General features: G+C 41.8%; 1 protein-coding gene across 1 annotated transcript in view; it reads left to right on the forward strand.

Annotated features, from left to right (window-relative positions):
• ccdc178 (coiled-coil domain containing 178) overlaps positions 1 to 11118 on the forward strand; it is a 28718-nt gene extending 17600 nt beyond the window's left edge. The window contains exons 15-17 of the mRNA XM_076293308.1: positions 1213 to 1362; positions 4620 to 4754; positions 10966 to 11118. Of these exons, the coding sequence (XP_076149423.1) occupies positions 1213 to 1362; positions 4620 to 4754; positions 10966 to 11118 (438 nt within the window). The remainder of the gene's footprint in view (positions 1 to 1212; positions 1363 to 4619; positions 4755 to 10965) is intronic.
• The last annotated feature ends 9484 nt before the right edge of the window (positions 11119 to 20602 follow it).

The raw sequence follows: 20602 nt of genomic DNA on the forward strand, positions 1-20602 counted from the left end.
ATGGGTTGACATGACCCCTTAAGACCAACATACATAAAAAAGGTGGACCTCCTAGGCCCTACGGTTCTCGAGATATTCACAGAAAACTGTCTCCGGCCACCTACAGGCCAGTTGGTGTATAGTAACATAAATTAATTTATTGTGCGGCCCCCCATGAACGGAATTCCACAAAACTTGGCGTGCATACAGAGGGTGTCATAATGATCCTACACTTCCAATTTTGTGCAGTTTTGACTATGTTAGGTCACAGATACCTTCAATTACAACACCTCATTTTTACTTTTTTGTGTTTAACTAGGTGGCGCTATACATGAAATGAGTGGTTATGGAATGGGTTGATATGGCCCCTTGAGATCAACATACAAAAAAAAATTGGTCCTCCTAAACCCTACGGTTTTCGAGATATTCACAGAAAACTGTGTCTGCCCTACCCTCCTTTCGGGGGTCCAGTCCAGCGGGGGGGCTACAGATCAAAACGAAAAACGATGGTTCCATGCTATCCATGTGGGGTTACATGCCCACCAAGTTTCGTGTACCCCGGTCTTTCAGTGTCCCGGGACTCATTGACGGAAATTTGGGCATGCGAAAAAGAAAAAAAGAAAAAATTCTGACTAAACCTATATGACCGCCGCTTCGCTGCGCGGCGGTCATAATAAGTCCCGACAGGTCGAACCGGACCCCGACGCGCAGCGGAGGGGTCTTGTTCCGCCCTGAAGGGAAAATAATAAACTCCCCACGATATGACTTTAGCCTACTTAGCCTAGCCTATTTTTTACCGTTCATCGTGGCATTTGCTGAGAAACAAATAGTTTGCAACAACACACGCTGAACTTGAATCAAACATTCTTTAGAACACAGCTGATCAACCGTCTGCTTTCACTTTTGAATGAAGTTCCAGTCCTTGTGTAGTGATATGAAATACCTGAATTAGAAGCACAAACTCCGTTGCCAATGACAGCGGTCATTTTTTTTCAGACGTCCTTTCCTCGGAAATAATGACTGCTAGAACTTTGGGAAATCCCATTCAATTCAATGGAGCTTGCCTTGTGAAGAGCCGTGTAATAATGGGTTTTAAGTGTGTGGTCGAGGAAGACCTGTTTTACTTTATTCCACAGAGCCCAAGGTAGTCTGTACTCCACTGATACCACAACACAGCCATATATGTGCAAACCCTTGTTCTCACAGTTCTTGCTTGTGTGTGTGTGTGTGTAGGCTGATCTAAGGGAGGCCCTGAAGGAGAATGTGAGGTTAGCCAACGAGTACCGTGACCTACAGAAAGTCCTGATGAGCGCCAAGCGAGAGGCTGTGTTTGTTTTTGACGAGAAGAACCGGGCAGAAGTGTCATTCCAGGAACGCAAACAGGTAAATGCACACCCATCCATGTGAAGCCAAATTCATTTATGACTTTGTGATGGAATATGTATGACGCCCCTGTGTTACACTGGTCCTCTGCAGCATATACATGCATACAGTCGAATGAAGAAAAGATGACACGATCTATGGTAGGGTCATTCAGGGTGGTTCACTGGATCAAATCTGAGATTTTAGCATACCAGTAGCATTATTTCCTCTGCTGATATAGATTACATGTTGGTTACAGAGTTTGCACTTAAACTTGTTTGTGTATGTGTGTATATGTGTCTGTGTCTGTGTGTGTGTGTGCCTGTGTTTGTGTGTGTGTGTGTGCCTGTGTGTGTTTTTGTGTTTACTCACCAACCAATTGTGTAATTATTCACAAATCAGTATTCCGTCTCAGAAGAAAGGGGCTGGTGAACAGATAGGGAGCAGATGTGGCAGGGATGTGACGGCTGAGAGGGAGAGGTATATGCATGATGACACGAATTGCTGCACTCGGCACGGACTGTAATTTGTGGCTGGTTTTAGTTGGGCAGCCAGCGCGCAGGGCACCGCAGTAATCTAATCTTGATGAGATAAGTTTAGTGGAGGAGTGCGACAGCCACGCTCTAATGTAGGGCTATATAGGGTGGATTTTTTTTTCTTCACCTGGGGGAGTATGGGGGAGAAGAGAGCTGTGGATGGCCGCACAGAGTAGGCATGTCCATCACTTTGGAACACTTTATGAAATGTGGAAGTTTTGGAAGTTTTTTTTCACTCTGCTCAAAGGTGGAAAAAAAAAAGATTGATTGCTAAGCTGAGCAAGATTTATGTGGAACGCTCTCATGCAGTATCATGCGTATCAGAAAATGCACACCAGAACTACATATTTCTGCTATTAGATGGCAATCTTTTATTTTTACCCACCACCTTTGCAATGAGTAAAACACATTGTTTGCTTCCCTATAAAAAAGACTAATACTTCTGTGAGTCCTCATCTAACTACATGAATGTTATCAAGTGAGAAATGCATGCAAAACTGAAATCCTGTGGACGGGATTTGCCACGCTCATGATCAAAGCCTGATTTTCTTTTACTCCGTATTCAGCTCTAACAGTTTGTTGTTTATTTTTCACTGACTTGGTCTTCTTTCTCTTCTGTGGGAAAAAAATGTGCAAACCAGGGAATGTCGGTATTGTTAAATGTGACTGTGTATACAGGTCTGTAGCACTTTTTAAAAATATATATTTTTATTGTAGCTTCATGAAAAGCTTCTAACAGATATGCATGTTTCTCTGTTCATACCCTATGTCCTTATTTAAGTCATCTGTGTGGTTATTGTTATAGCATATGCGTAACATAGCTCTGTGTATATTGTTATGCGCTTATAAAGCCAGGATGTTCGTATTGGAGACTGTAACCCGCATGCCTGTCCTTGTGTAGGCAGAGCTCTAAAGTGAAGTTGAGCACAGAGATTTCAGATGGACTGGTTAGGGTACATGTAGTGTGTTCTTTACAAGCGAGTGCATATTCTTTGGAAGTCAAGAGACAGGTGAGAGGAGTGGCTGAATCCATGAATCCATCAAACCACACTTAGTTAATGTGAAACCATGACTGCCACCATGGCTCAGCAATGGACAGGAATTATCTCAGTAAAGATGCAACTGTGCATTTTGTTTCATGCAACAGTAGACTGCTTGTGTGTAAATGCCAACAATGCAGTTTGCAACTTTTGCCATGCACTTGTCTGAGGAGGTGTCAGTGACTGTTTGTTCATCAGACAGCCACCACATGCATAGGAAGATGGAAGATTGCGGATACGCAAAAAAGTGCAAAAAAACCTCTGCACAAACAGACACCAAGCCTTACATGAGCAGCGGTATTGCAAAACATAGCTGCTACATAAATTCCTTTTATAGCAAAGTAGAGATTTTGTTCTTGCTGTGCTCTGTATGGTTAGTTACATAGTACACATTTGAAGAAACTCACAAGAAGTTTCTAAAGTTAACCTTGGCAGTCTGTTGTGCGGTGAACTCCTAGGCCCTGGCTGGCAGTAATCCTCAGTGTCCTCTCCCTATGGCACCCCACAGGCTGCATCCCACAGCTGACACCAGTGCATCCAATTTGGGCACTCAACCAAAGAATATGTCCCTCTAATCAAACATTTTAGGACATCTAATCTATCTGCTGTGTTAAAAGGTCTAGGCTGGTGTGGCTGTCTACAAGTCCTCCCCCCCCCTTTTTAAATACTGTTGTTTAGTCACAGTGTTAACGTTTGCTAGGTCATTTACGTAATGTTGGCTGTCATGTTTTTATCTGCTATATCCTGTAATACTAGGAGATACACTTAGGGTTATCTAAAGGCTGCAGATTTAAGTATCAAATAGTCTTAGGTTCCATTTTACCTGTAAGAGTTTTTTTTATTATTGTTATTACATTTTACATGTTTCCAGCATCAAACTCAACATCAACAGAAAATGAAAGCAGGAAGCTTTTCAGACAATGGAACACTTTGTTCTATAAGCGGAATTCCTGTCTTTTTCTCTCTCCCCCCCCCCCCCCCCCTTTAGCAGATGATGGCTGAGCTAATTCTCTTTAGTTTTCTCATGCTCTGGAGAACACATTGCTAAGCAATGATAAGCTTAAGAGAAGAAAGAGAAGGGAGAGATGGGGGTGACACAGCAATGGCATCCCTCAGTATAGCAGTTCTCCTTTTTCCCCCTCAAAACTGTGCTCAAATAATAAAGCAAAGCAGCAGCATGTCTCTCCAATGGACTCGGCATAATTTCTGCATTCGGTGGGGGGTTCATGACTTCTTTGTGTATGTGTAAAATATGTCTTGAGGGGATTGGTATAAAGTTAAACTGGGTGAAGTAGAAATATTTTACTCATCAGCTTTGCAGTCACAGAGTTTGCCTCGGCTAGAACAAAACCGCTGAAGCATTTAGAGAAAATTAACCCCCCATCCTGGCAGCCAGATGTGACTGGTTTCTGATGAATGCACATGGGTGGGCAGAGAAACCAAGAGACTGTGAAATTCCTGTCAGGCCCGTGTACTGCAGAATGGGCTATTGACTGCTTTCTCTATTTCCCTCCATCATTCTTCTTGAACACTGCCATTAATTTCCTCTCCTGCCTTACCAATTCCTCCTTTCTCTCTCTCTCGCTCTCCCTCTCTTTCACTATCCTCCTCTCTTTCTCCCTGTTTTTCTATCCCTCCCTTCTCTCTCTCTCTCTTGCTCTCTTCCTCGCTCTCTCTCTCTCTCTCTCTCACCTCCCCCCAGCTTTCTTTGTTGCAGAAGAGGATGCACAAAGCCATGGTGAAATACTTCAACCACCGCAGCCTCCACAGTCAAGCTGAACTGGCCTATTTCCAGAGCCTCTCTAATGCGAACAACCAGAAAATAACAACCGTGCAGGTAGTGTATCTGTAGAATAGTGCTGCACTGATACTTCCATTTGAGTGTTTTTTTTTTGTTGTTGTTTGTTTGTTTCTTGGAAAGAACACCAGCATTCACATACAGGTACATCCACACAGGCAATTCTCAGCACCGTTGTGTCATGGGTTTCATTATACCTCTACATTTTATACAGTATACTACTAGATGTTATGGGCATGCTTTGCAAAGGTCCAACGTGCTAGGTATCGACAGATGACATGGGTCGCTTTGTTGCTACCACCCCAACGTTGTAGACACCTTCCTTAGCGACTCACCCTGGTGAATAAGGAAATTAATGATGTGTGCGGTGGGACCTCGCTAATGCACTGGTCTCTCTGTGCAGGCACACATACAGCAGCCGCTGCATATCAGTCTGAGAAAGCCAACATATCTGTCCCCAGTGCATTGAGCAAGAGCCCTCTTTGTGCTTTGCAGTGGTGCATGTGAGACATTTTGGTTTTGAGTGCAGTCAGACGGCCTGCTGGATCTTGCATCAGTCTTTATTCTAGAGCTCTGTAAGGTCATCTTTGAGTGGTGATCAGATTAATGGTTAACTCATCATTTATCATCACCCTGGAGTGCACAATGAGCCAGAAATCCCCCAGAATTTGCACATATATCCTCTTTAAGACTTGACTCTGAGAATGTCCTGCTCGTGTTTATTGACGGTGACACGGTTTGTCACAAATACACGCAGGTATGACCTTATGTTACACGCAGGCATATACAGCACCTATACTGACCGTGGCTCTGCCCGAGCGGGGTGTCCTCTGCTTCAGAGTGAGAAGCTGGTGGGAGCCGAGACTTGAGATGAGGTCGAAGCGGACACGCTGATAGTGATGAATCTTTATGATGAGAGCTGTCCGCCGGAACCGGCCCAGCAGGTGGCTAGCGTAGCATATGTAGCCTTGCGTCGGGGGCTACACTCGCACGTTCGCGTTCACACAGCACGTATCGGGGCACTGCAGCCACTCAACAGAAGAGCACAAAGAACTCTGGTTTCCCCCAAGAACAAGCCTGTTGTCACCCACCATGTCAGCTCCATTATAGAAAGTGTGTAGCACACGCTCTGTCTTGCACTGTTACTATAGGACGTGTCAGTTTTCGCACAAGGTCATTTCACACTGATTTGTTCATTTTGAACTGAAATATATTAGAATATGTGTAGATTTCAGGACACCTTATGCTAATCCTGACACAGGACAGTAACTTTATTATTAGAACACAAAGTATAGCAGAGCCTGCATTGTCACTTACATCCAGTGGCTTGTCAACATCGGTGGCATTTCTGCATTGCATTGAAATTTGACTGAATTACTCTACGTGTAGGGCAGTGGCAGGAATGAGTCCTCTGTACAGTTCTGTATCCTGGCCTCTAAACTATTAAAAATGTCTGGCATCTCTACTTCAGAAGGGAATTATGTGTCATGTTCTTTTTTTTTTTTTTTTTTTTAAGAATTCTGTCTTCCTCGGTTCAGTTAAAGCCAGGATGAGCATTGCTGCATTCTTTTAGTGTTTTTTTTTTTTATTTATTTTTTTATGTCAAACACATTCCATCTTTAATTTGGTTAAAGTGACAACAGTCCAACACAAGACCGTGTTTCAGCCGAGGCCATTTTGCTGTCGCATTAGGCATTAGACATTAGCGTAGCATTAGAGCGGTGGCGTAATTGGCCGCACCCTGCGCGCTGCGGAGTGGGCGCTCTTGTTTTGGTGCTGTAGTCAGAGCAGGCTTGTGCAGAAGTCAGGCGAGCGAGTGGAGCATGAAGGCGAGGAGTTCTCAGGGATCCGCCGAGTGTGAAGGACATGCAGGCAGTAGTGCCGTCAGAGATCCTCTCAGGGCAGCACACCCCCCCCCACACACACACACACACACACACATACACAGACACACAGGGACCGAAACACATGCGCACACGCATGTGAACACACACACAGACACACACATACACACGCACACACATACTCACATGCACTCACACACACACACTCACTACTACATGTACACATAAGAATGTGCATGCACCCACACACAAGCACTCAAATTACTACTCCACACACATTTGGAAAAGCATCCATCCACACCAACACACAAGACACACAGAAAATTGTGCTGATACACATCAATACTACAATCTAGAATTGACCCACACACACTCTCAAACATACACTTCAGACTCACTCACATGTATGCATTATGTGCAAAAACAATATATACACAAACATACACTCCCACCTGCATGCGCACACATTCATACACATGCACATACAGTAAACACATAAATAGTGGCATGTACATACAACCATGGACACTCACTGCTATACCAGTGTTTCCCATACATTGACTTATTTGTGGCAGCCCACCACAATATTAACATTGACCACCACACAATGAATTTCCAGGTTCTAAATTGTGCTTAAATCTGGTTAGCACCATAACCACGCTGTGCTAATTTGTTAAAAACTGTTGTATTCAAGTTAATTCTGCAAACTAGGGATGTAACGGTATGAAAATTTAACCTCACGGTTATAGTGACCAAAATTATCACGGTTTTTGGTACTATCGCGGTATTTTTAAAAATATGTTCAGAAAGCACTGATAGGCCTAGACAAGCTGAAAAAGTTTCAAAAAGTGTCCCGTTCACTTTTTACTTGGTCATGTTTAATTGGCTATATACTTATAGCTTAACTTACCCTACCATGACTTGGAGTTTGCTATTTCTGTTATTTGGATCCAATGAGTGAGACCAAAGTAAATGTTCGAAATAAAACTTTAGGCTACTGTATTCTCCTGATAACATGAGAGGAATGGATTTAATGTGGACGCGAACATAGAAAGACGCAGAGTGGCTACATGATACAGTGCATGTTTTGTGGTGAAAATGTTCCGCCTTTTAAAATCAGGTGGAGCCTAATCCAAGTCCCAGTTAAAACCATCAATTAGACAACAAAATTAGTAGGGTACCAGTTTTGTTTCATTGTACCAGGCCTACTGTATGTCAAAAGCAGGTTCGGATGAAGCTGGGAGGGATTAAACACACGGTTTCCACACCGTGGTAATCAACCACAATAATTATGATATTTGAAATGAAAACGGTAATTGTTATCGTCAACATTTGTATCGCGGTTTACCATTATACCGGTAATCGTTAAATCCCTACTGCAAACCAACCACCACAAATGGAATTAAATTCTGTGGGAAACACTGTATACTGAACTCTGCTACTATAAACACTGCACAAGTACAGTTTCAAGGCTCCTTAGAACAGATTCCTTAAAGATTAAAAAACAGGGATGTCAGACAATGTGTACCACACACATTCTGAATGGGCTTACTGTTTTCCCTGAATGTTGAAAGTTTCTGGGTGTATTTAAAGAAAGGCAACACTGTACTGTCATTGACTAGATCTTCTTTATGGTGCCAGGTACTCACACAAGCAATGCTACAGTACCATTCACATGGTCAGCACATGGCCAAATAAGACACATTAGACTAGAGACCGAGAAGCTTTTGTGAGACTGGCACCCATCAGTCTCTGCACAGCCCTAATAGGGCAGTGATAATCCACTCCTCCTACAGTGTCACTGCACAGAGTGGCATGGAGCCTGCGCTTCCACCATCAGTAAACACATTCCGTGGGTTTACATGGGCACATTTAATCCGATTAGAATCAGATTCATGCCTCAATCGGAATAAAAATACTCATAAACACCTTGATCAGAATAAAAGTGCCCGATATAATTGGAATTTACTATCGGATTGAAAGGGGTGGTGTAGGCTATTCCTTTTAGAATTGGATTGAACAGCCATGTAATGCTTATGCAGATTCCAGAATTTTTGTGCATACTCATTACTTGTCTTGTACTGTAACATGAACAAACGTTTATTTTGTGAAAACAGTTGGTTATATAACAATTACACTACCAATGTAGTCCATCTCATCCACAGCCTAGCCAATTACAGTTTTTCTCAATCGCTTTAATGCTTGTATTAACTCTGACATCATGTTTTAAAAACAATTACAGTTTTTCTTGATTGCTTTAGCCTGCTAAGGAAACTAGGATCCACTTGGTCTTCATGAACACTTTCTTTGCACAGCAGAAGTCATCTCTTGCGAAACAAAAGGAAAACATCTATTCACAGGTGGTATAGATTCCTTGCATAAGTCTGAATCTCTGATACACCTGTGTGAAACTCCTTTGCCTTGACCTGCTTAAGGAAACTGGGATCCACTTGGTCTTCATGAACACTTTCTTTGCACAGCAGAAGTCATCTCTTGTGAATATGTTCACACATTTTCATTGGGTTCACACATTTGTCACACCCTTTTGCAAAACAGTTAACGCAGATGTCATTCAAAAACCCCAAACTATATTGGTTTTCCCGTGCTAAACAAAAGGAAAACATCTTTTCACAGGTGGTATAGATTCCTTGTACAAGTCTGAATCTCTGATACACCTGTGTGAAACTCCTTTGCACTATTATTCAATCAGCAAACATTCATTATCCATAAGAGATGCCATGTCTGTTCTGTGTTGCTATCTGCAAGTATGGATCTAATGCACATTTACATGTAAAGAAACTGGGATCCACTAGGTCTTCATTACGTAACACCTTTGCACAGCATAAGTCATCGCTTGCAAATATGCTCAAACATTTTCATTGGGTTCATACATTTCTCTACCCTGGAAATCCAGAGTTCTCGCGAGAGCACAATAGAATTGTCTCTGCGAGACACTCTGGCAAAGAGCAATGATGCACGTTACTTTTACCCCAACATTCCGGGAAACCAGCTAAACTGATGAAGACAGCGCTGCAACGTTGAAGGACAGTACACATTGGTCGTAGTGTTATCCGATTGCGTCAAAGTCCGAAATAATTCAGAGTAAACATGATCGACTCTAGTGCGTGCAGTGATATTTTTAAATGCATGCTTGTTGCTGCCCCTCGAGTTGGGCCATTACATTGTTCTTTGCCAGACCCTTAATCTTTCTAGATTTTCAGGGTCTGGATTTTCCAGGCTAACATTTCTCACACCCTTTTGCAAAACAGTTGCAACACAAGAAATCTCGCAAGGACTCTCTACCACCTGTGAATGGATGTTTTCCTTTTGTTTAGCACAGGGAAACCAATAGAGTTTGGGGTCTTTGAATGACATCTGTGTGATCTGTCGGATGTTTTCAAATGCAATGATTTCAATCCAAGAAAAAAGTGTGTATGTAAACAAGGCTGTTGTGAGCCTGTGAGTTTTGCTTGCTAAGGGCATTCGAGTTCCATTCTCAGAGGCCTTGCTAAGGAAACCGTGATGAGCACTCAGCCCCCATAAGCATTACCCCACACACTACACACACACACACACACACATCACAGCCCAGCACGCCACAGGAGCATAATGAAGATGCACCATTCTGACACACTTGTACACCTCACATTAGAACTCTCCTGGAGGAATGTCAGGTGTGGGAGGAGGCTGCTGAGATGAGGGGGTGGGGAGATGTCGGCGGGGGGCTGAGGGGGCATCGTGCCATGCCACGCCACGGCTGCCAAATCTGGCACTTCACTTTTTGTGTGTGTGTGTGCCTGTTATGCAAGTGTACACCAGGGAGGCCAGTATTTGACAATCGCTAACAACGAAACTCAGAGTCGGAGAGTTGTGAATGGCCGGTAATAATTGGAAGAGACGCCCACTGTGCTGGTCCCGTGGGGCCGTAATCCGAGATCTTGTTTCTGATATAATTGTTAGTCAGAGAATTTCTGCATGGCTGGGCCGGTCAGATCCCCAAGCTGGTTGACAGTGCAAGGCAGTTTAATAGAAAAACTGGTTGCTGAGGTTTTTTAAAAACAGAGCGGGCACTGAACCCGCACACACAGTTCACCAGGAGTGTTTTTGTGTCCCCTTCTCTTGCTCTTTCCTGCTCTCTCTGTCTCCCTCCCTCTATTCCTCCCTCCCTCGCTTTTTCGCTCTCCTCACACAATAAAAAAGCTGCAGACTACACCTCACTGCACCATCTGAGTGGGTTTGTCATGAAAGCAGAATATCAGTGTCGCTCTTTGTGTGTCTGTACCGCTGTTGGGTCTCTCTGTCTCTCCCTCCCTCTGTCTCTTTCCCCCTCAACAGCAACACAAGCTCTGCTTTTCTTAATTAGCCCTCTCCCATTGATTTCATTTGCCCCCCTTTTATTTGAACAGGAGGAGTTGTCAAAGGCAATTCAACGCCTCTCGGCTTTCCTGCACTCACTGACAGATGACTCAACTACCACCGGCGACGACGCAAACAAACAATCCGGCCCGGACGCCAATGGATTGAGCGGCGCGATGCAGGCGGTTCAGATAGCGGTGTAATTGGAACCTCACCTGTGCCAGACAACTCACTTACTCCACCACGACTCGCTCCACACACACCCCTGCCCCCCACCCCACCTCCCCTTCAACACCCCCACCCCCACCCTCCACCTCTCTAACCAGCAGCAAATCCATAACAATGAAACAGGTGACTTTCATGCTGCTGTCAGGAATGATCTAATTTTAGCTGGGTGAATGATTGCAATTGGCTTTGCCTCATCAGATAATTAATCTATGTCACCATTAATTGGAAAAGAGAATAATTACAGGCCATGTTGACAGAAATTCTACGCTCCTCCACATCTTCGAGATCTAATTACACCTGCTAAAGCCTGGTGACCTCGACTAGCAGTTAGTGTACCTCTGTAACCCTAAGTGTACTACTAGCACTGTGTCTGGCCAGCAGCCGGGCAGCAAACCACTCCTCTTGCCACTGTTGTTTATGCCCGGTTCTCTCGTATCCTCTGAGAGCTGTCTCCCTCAATCACTTTTCAATATTCAATCTTAATTTTGTGGAAGTTTAGCATTTTCAATGAGCTGGAGATGAATGATTAATGAATAAATTTAAATGCTTCATTTTGTCCATGGATCATTAGTCAAGTCCTTTGTGGGAAGGACCTGAGAAAAGGAGTGAAAATTATTGAGACATTAGCCTGAAGCAATCCAGGGGTAAATAGTGTGCATGGAAGGATGTTGTGTTCCCAGTATCCAGTGGCTTTCTAAAGAGCCCCCTTAGGAAATACACAAACTTTCAATTTGCAAGGTTTCACACAAAGAAAAAAAACATTTTCATTTTAGGAATGAGTTTTTGTCATTTGATTGCAATGGCGAGGCAGCTAAGCGATTTGTGGGTAGTGTTTTGACAACCTGAGTCAAACTTTCAATCAGATATTTGCTTGGTAGGAGCCTTGGTGTTGTGACAGTATATCCTTAACATAAGTTGTCTGTCATAATATAGTGATTTCACCGGAGGCCACCTCTCATGAGAAAACGTGCAAGAGATTAGGCTGATAGACTTATTGCATGTTTTGCTGGAATTCTATAGCAGATGCATTGATATAGTATGGTGTCTACTTATACGAATAATTCACACATAAATGTCATAATATTTACATTCACACCAGTGTGATATTTGTCCAGTCAAGTCTGACATTTCACAAACTCCATGTTCTGGGGTCAGGATTACAACTGCCATGGTTGTCAGACACATCATGATGTCTATGGTTAGATTATTTCCATCTTCCTCATGAGAGGCAATGAGAAACAAGTGAATAAATTGACTTTTTGTTTACATCCAATTCTTGTAAACATCCTGGTTCAGTGTAGCTGGGCTTGTGTCCATGTAGACAGTCATTGAAAATAATATGTATTGATGTTTGTTGTAATGTCAATACCTCTTTTCTTTATTCTAGTCATAAGGAATCTGAAGACAAATGTGCACAGGTGTAGGCAGGCTTCCATAGTGCTACATAGGGCTCATGAATATCCCCAGCATAGACACTCAAAGCAATCAAAAATCAACGTTGGCCTAATCCCCAAGTGTCAGTATCTTAGAATTAAAATGATATTTAGTTAGTTTACCTCTTACCAATAGACCTTAGGTCAAGCCTATAATGCTAATTGGGTTCTCCATGGCAGCCATCTTTGATTTGTCAGGTGCAGAAAATGTTCTTTGGACAGAATTTATGTTTTTTTTTTTTTTTATATATATATATATATATCATTGGTTTGACATACTAGTAGCTTCTCACAAAATGTTTAATATTTCCTCAAGTGTTAAGAGTGTCCGTTACCTCACATGTCAAGTTAGTGTAAGAAACAAACCATAATACTTAAATTAAATTAACCCAGTAAATTTCAGTGAAGTTGTTCACTGAAAAAAATATTTAGGAACTCTCTGGTTTATTTGGTTCAGGGATTACCCTAAATATATGGGTTAATGACCCAAAATGCTCTTCCTACAATCCAGACAGACCATTTAAAGGAGTGGTGATAATCTTGACTCATGAAGCATTTAGTACTGAGTGACAACTATCGATTACAGTAATTGAGGAACTCCAGTAATCAGTAATCTCACTCTGACTGAATGGCAGTGGCACACACAGTGTTTTGTGTGTGTATATATATAACTGCCCAGTCTCTCCCTCAGACTGAGGCAGACCTCACGTCTGTAGGCAAGCCTCGCCACACTTAGCCGCAGCCCGGGCGATGAGACCACTCAGTCAGAGTGGTGCTGCATGGCTGCCCCTCAGCCTGTCAGGAGAAGCCAGCCTTCTGCATCTAACACCACCTCCACGGGCTTCTAACGGTGGCCATGGCTGCATCCGGCCTCCAGGTGCCCCACCATGGCCCTGAGGGCTGGGCAAGGAGGTCTGTCCTATATGCTCAGGAGTCTCAGGCCATTTGAACAGGGCCCGCTCCTCACTGTAGTTACCAGCTCTCTGTGTTGTATGTTGGTTAAGCTGTGTGACTAAATTCACCTGCCGTGTTTAATTAGGAGACCAAGTATGCAAGCACTTGCCAAATCTGAGCACTTATAATGGTACTACCACTAATGGCAACTTTGTCATCTACATTAACATTGTTATGTTAGAAACCAAATAGGAAGGAATATGAACATGGACTTTCAAGTAAAACTCTTGTAGTTAGAACTTTGTGTACCTCTTAAAATATATGATGATCATGACATGGTATTTTCTGACCAGGCCCTTTTAACAAGTGTTTTTGACTGAATTCTTTGATTTCAACAGATTACCAGCAACAAATAATGCTGTTGTAATATAGCTAGGCTCTCATGTATCTGCAATAAAACAATAAAAGCCCTGCAGTGAAAATCAAGTTTTTAACCTTGTTAACTTGTCCGTATGGTGTGTGCTATATTTTAAGTCATATCACGAGCGAAATAAGCAGTCACTGCCGAGAATTTCTGCCTTGGATCTACAGTCGACAAATCACAGCCAATATGTGAATTAAACTGCAGTCCTTTATGACTGTTATAAGGATACTGAACTAATCCTGAGTACCTGGGGGTGGAACAATTCTTCATAAAGACAGTTAAGATAGCTGAATTGTCCGCAGTAGAAGCCAGTAGCAGGTGGAGAGAGGGTGGGGCCAGATAAATCCCAATTTCTGAAATGAAGAAGGTGTAAAGCCATGAGTTTTTTTTTTCAGTCTTGTGGCGTAATATGGTGTGTGTGTGTGTTGGGGGGAGGGGATATATATCTTCCATCGTTAAATTGGGCACATGGTGATGAGGTAGAGTGAGCCCTACATAAATCTTCATAGCCTTTAATTTTCTGTTATGTTTTCATATAGAACAGTAAATAGTCACCATGCCTCTGAACCACTAACCAAAGCAAATCCCTTTAAACAAACCTTAATTTAATCTGCAATTGGTGCATTGCTACAGAGACACTATTGTGTTTACACGTACACCACTATCCAGGATTATGAGGCTTATCCTAGTTTTGATCATATCCAGGATATGACATTTACATGAACACAGAGAAACCTGGTCATTGACATCCCTGTATAGGCTACATGATGAATACACTGTGTAAACAGTCAAGCTAACTCTAAATAACAATATTACTGTAACACAACTTAATCCTTGAAAAACTAAAGTAACTCATAACTTGTTATTTTTCTTCTAACTCGAAAGTAGAGTTATGTAAAAATCACATCTGATGAATTGACTCTCATGATCCTTTGCTAGAAACTTTGAAATAATTAAATAGCTTCAGGGTGTGCATTTGACAGTATTGGCTGCACTGCATTACTAATGCAATGTCGTACTGGTTGTGTCCTTGGTGAACTTTGACATGTGGGTTGTAGATGCAGTTAAATGTTGGTGAATGCTTGTAAATTGAATATTGTAAGGGCAACCATTGTGGAAATCTCCATTGGAAAAAAAACTGTGACTATTTGCATAGTTTCCATGTGGTGTCAACATGAAGCTGATTATTTAGTAACTATGTTGTACATCTATGTCTTTCCTGTTGACCTCAGTTCATTAAATATAAATATTTGAATGGTTATATATTAAATAAATAATAATAAAAAAATAAGGTAACCAGTTTCTTCAAATTTTTGAGTTAATTCAATTTGTCCAGATTTACAGTGTACTGTTATCCTGGTTACTGCACTCCAACTGTCAGAATCTGGGATAAGGTGTATTTATGCAACAGTGGCCTATCCTGTATCCTTTTTTTTTTTAAGAGTCCCTCCCACATAAATGGCCCAGTGCCCATGAGGACGCAGGTCCGAGTTAAGCCTGAGGTCACACCCCACACCCCATCTCTCTCCCACACCCCATCTCTCTTCCACTCATTTCTTGTCTACTCTCCGTTGTCCTTTCAATAGACTAGAAAGAAGCCCAAAAATAACCTGAAACCTGACCTGGCTTATCTGGCTCTCAAAAATGGAATGCTTAAAACATTTGATCGTAGCTGGCATGCTCAATTCTATGTAAACACTTGGTTGTTAGAATAAGAGGATAGAATTACTAAAAACAGCATTAATGTATTTCATTCATGGATCTATGTTAATAAATACAATGAGGTGTTTGAAGAAGCAGAAAAACACATCTTGAATTTGCTAGAATAAATGAGTTTTGTTTAAACATCATATGGTCAAAAAAAGCATCTGAATGGTATTCCTCAAACTAATCCTGTCTGTTTGTCTCTTTTATTATAGTTTTGTTCTTTAAGTCTGAAAGTAGGTCTTCAGGGTCAAAATGAACTGTTTCCTGGTGTTACATGATAACTTTGTGACATGATACTATTACATGCTACAAGAATTAGACTTTGACTGGAAGAGTGCATAGGAAAACAAGTATATTACAAGTTGCTGGACGTGCCACAAGGGTTATCCAATAAACTATGGTTATCATCTCCCCTCTGCATTGCTGCATGCATCATTACTGTGTTATTTTTCAGTGGGGGGATAATGGTGTCTCTCTTCTGCCATCCCCTGTATCTGGCCATAGAAGGTGTTTTGAAGGATGGGATGTCTGACTGCTATCTTTTACAGGTTGTGCAGCAATCTTTTAAATTAAAACACTTCCCAATCTCATTCATCTGCTTCTCCTGCCTCCAATCAATCCTCAAAATAAATGATAGCAAACCAGTGACTTGGCTGTCATTAAATCTCACAGGAAACATGCATCAAATCCCACAGTATGAACAGAGAGAGGGGTAGCAGGTCCTGGTTTGCCACATATACTGTGTACAGTGCAGGCAGGCTAATCATGATCATGTTTTAGAGAGTATCCATGGTTAGACAGTGTACCGTATATACTGTACACGGTATCTTTTATGTGTTATGTCTCTTCTCTATCTCTTGGTATGTCACTCACTAATTCAATATAATATTATTTCTCAAAACAGGTCTTCCTAATGAAATTCATCTAATTCATCATTCTCTTTACTTATGCTGCAACATTTCCCCTCAAACTATGTATCTTGTCCAGAAAGGCTAAGGAAATTAAGGGTTTTGGTTCTATGTTAACACAGCAGGTTATGGTGAAGGTGTGAAGTTGGGATGTTGCCTGAATGCCAGCCTGTCACACAGTTTTTGCCAATTCTATCATCACAGCTTAATTACTTCAAAGTGACAGGGTGGCTAGCCAAAACTGGATTCAATTTTGTTAATTGCAAAGTTTGGTTGCAATTAAATAAGTATTTGGTATTGGTAATGATTTGTAGGCTATAGTTTATCTACTGGCAGCTTCAGCTAGTACTCAACTAGAACAGTGGAGAAAGTGTGTAAACTCTCAACCAGAGAGAATGTCTTTTAAAGCAGTCTTTCTGAAGCCTTAACATTAATTTAGTTATAACCCTACTGTGTCGAACTATACAATGTTGCATACTGTGTTAAACATTTAGCTCAGTGTTACTAGTGTACATCTCTAATGGGTTTGTTCCATGTTCACGCTTATGTAAACATCTTAAACCAAAATGTCCAACATGCCAAAAAAAGGCAGCAGGTTACAAACAAATTCATCATAAAGTAATACATGTTCCCTGTGTTTCCACACTCTTGATTTCCAAGACATTTATCTTAACAGGATAATAATTTGTGAAAGTCTCTGACATTTGTGTCTAGCTAGCCTGATAATAAATCCATGGCTTGGAACAATTTTTAGTTAATTAGAGTCAATCAATCCAAACTTTGCTCACTTACCGGTGTGAATCTAGAGTATAATGAGCAGAAATCAACTCGGTGATTGGAAAACACAAATTGCAGCTGTTAAAAAGACACTATGGTATGTGCAGTCACTGTATGATATCTGGTGAACGCAGAAGTCTGCCAAGCATACCATTCTGTTTAACAGGTATTCGGGTGTCCTTTAGCGGTTGATGAATTTTTAAAAAATGAAGGGGTGAGACAAAGATGGAACCGGTGCTATAGCTTTATTGTCTAATTGCCTTAAATGCTGTATGAATAATCTATTTATTATGTTTTTAGGAGAGGGATATGCAAGCGTATTCTGGTTCAAATAGGAAAATTCATGTATTCACCTCACCTACCGGAAATGAAATGCACAACACTGAACCTCCAAGATAAGATAAAAGAGGAGACGGGTGGTGTTCCTATAACTTTGTGTGCATTACTGTTTGATTTGGTGGAAAAGCAAATAGGATCTCTCTCAACATTTGATGTAGCATAATGTGAGCTTTTCTCATTTGTCACATGTTAAATGTAATGACACAGACCAAAGAGTGACAGTCACTCTCTCTTTTAGTATATAAGCTCTACTCCAGTCACATCTTCACACATCCCTCTCGACTTCACAAACTTGTGGATATTTTTGTCAATGTTCAGCTCCTTGTGCCCTTTCTACAGTATATGTCACATACAGCTGACTCGACTCACATCTACAAGGCTTATGACACAGTGTGGCATTGCTGTGTCATAAGCTCTCAACTCACAGCCAGAACAGCAAAATCCTGTCTCTAGAGTTCTCAAAATGTAAGGACAGAGTTTGGGATCCCATGCTTGCTATTGTGTTAATTATTGTCAAAGTATCCAAGGGGTGAAGATAATGCAAAATGCACTGGTTGGTTCCTCATTTGTTTCACTTGTCACTGGAGTGAATAATTGGGAGTGCTGACCATATTAGACACAGAGAATTTTTTAAAATGGGGATGCAGGCGTCAGAACAAAAGAAAGGGTGGGAAATTAAAGACTTAATGGCTGTGAATTTCAAATTGACATGGGGCAACATGGCTGGCTCATCTCCTCCCAGTGAATATTCTTGAACTGTTTAATACCTCCACCAATTGTGTCCCAGTGTTTCAGAGGCCACTGAGCAGTGCTATTCTCCAAATACCACCCTGTTTTGATGGTGCAAAGGGAAGAATTTCTTAATTGATCCTAGTGAGAGTAAATGATTAATTTTAGCATCTTGGTGTGGCATAATTGGATGGTTTTTCGCCATTTCTTTTACTAACACAGTGAGGTATTTATTTGGTTCTCATAAACTGATCCTTTATTTCCAGGCCATATTGAGCTTACCATTCGGGTGGTAGTTTGACTAATAAATTCTCACAATTCTCTCAAGAAATAACCATCAGTCCTGCAACAACAGCTTTACCTTCCCCAGGTGATCGCGCCAGTGCGCCTCTGGCCGCTCCACTGCACCCCCCGCTCCACGGCTGCTGCCAACCCTGAGGGTAGCTTGTGCTAGCACGGCTTGGGAGTGGCACACACACACACACACACACACACACACACATACACACAGGGACACAAGCATGAAAATACACACACCTAAAGGCACACAGACCCACATGGCCATATAGACACACTGACACACACACACTGCCATACAAACACATGAAATGGACAGGCAAAGGGACACACACACACACACACACACATACGGTCTGCTCCATTCTGCCATCATGCCTCGGTGCTGCCCTGCTGCTCCCTCAGGTGTATGTCACTCCACCATCTCCTTCATCTTCCACAACCGAACACACTTACGCACACACACACACACACACACGTTCACTCCAGAGGATAGGCCGCCTGTTCCCTTTTCCACTCTCTCTTCTATCTCTCTCTCTCTCTCTCTCTCTATGTCTCTTGCCATCTCTCTCTTTCCTTTTGTCACGAGTGATAATCTGGTCTCAGAACAGCCGGGCCCACCTGGTCTCAGGGACTCAAGCATCAGAAGCACAACAGTGGGAGCTGAGCGCTAATCACTTAGCATGCTCGCAATCCCTCAGCAAACTCCTTGTGGCCCTTTAGATTCCCCTTCTGCCTCCACCTTTCTCTCATCCAGTTGTGTGCATCCTCACCATCACGTTTCAATGAAATTAGTGCCTTGGCTGCATGCTAACAGATGACAAGAACCCCAGTACCATCCGTAGGGCATCAACAAAGTTGTGTTCATTAGTTTGGAAACATTAACAATGAATTGATGCATCAGAATAGTACAAGGTCTGATTTGGAAATGACATTGGAAATCAAATTAAGCCCAGTAAACAACGGGGTGGCACATAACTTGCAAGTGTCTTGTCACAACTGTGTGATTATCTTGAAAACAGCCATCCTCAAATCTTTGCATTTTTAATTGTCATTCCTTAATAATGTATAATATTGAACAAAAAACAGTTGGACTACCAAAGATATTGTGAATATTCTGACCAAAACGGAATGATTTATGAAGACCAAATGCAAATGTAAACATGATAAGTAATTCAAATAATCCCTCCTCATACTGGAACAGAAATGTATTTCACAAAGATCATGATGTGATCTTAATTATTTGGAGGTCTTCACTCCTAAAGTTGGCTTAACACCTATTTCACAATGCATCCAGAGATGGCTCTTCCTGTATTTTGCTCTCCAATGTCTTTGTCAACCCTGCATTAACAGGCAGCCCTGTACCTTAGCTCACACTTAACCCAATGTCTACCTACGTACACGTGGATTAAATGTAGCATCTTTCATGTTTTTATTGTTATATTGAAGTAGAGTGAATTTTACACCCTCTCACTGTCAAAATTAAAACTTTGAAGTTTGCCGTACCACCACACTTAGTTAAAATATATATATTTTTTATAAACAAGATGGTATCACGCACTCTATGATATTAATATGATATGTCCTCTGATCTGTAAACAGCTGGTTATCTTGCTTTGCCATGATAAGAGAAAGTGCTGAGGATTTCCAGTTTGTGAGCACATTTGGGCTGAATCTTTCACACGTCACAAATTGCAGATGGGAAGCAGTGATCTTGAACAGCCGATCACACTTCCGTGACCATCTGACACCTTCCATTTAGGAAAATAATACTTTCTATCTTAGCATACTCCCCACTGCAGCCTGCAGAAAAGGAATTATGCCCGGGAGTTGGCTGTGCTCAACTTCCAGGCTCTTTACTGGGCTATCCTTGTTCTTGTTATTTTGAGAACGATTTTAACAACCTGTCTGTTTCTTTGCATGATTTTTGACTGCATAATCTCTGTGCATG

The sequence above is a fragment of the Alosa pseudoharengus genome, unplaced genomic scaffold (assembly GCF_046254945.1).
Source record: "Alosa pseudoharengus isolate Yale_2024_CS ecotype anadromous, Long Island Sound unplaced genomic scaffold, YU_APseudo_1.1 YU_APseudo_1.1_scf_2, whole genome shotgun sequence".
NCBI classification, from domain to species: domain Eukaryota; kingdom Metazoa; phylum Chordata; class Actinopteri; order Clupeiformes; family Clupeidae; genus Alosa; species Alosa pseudoharengus.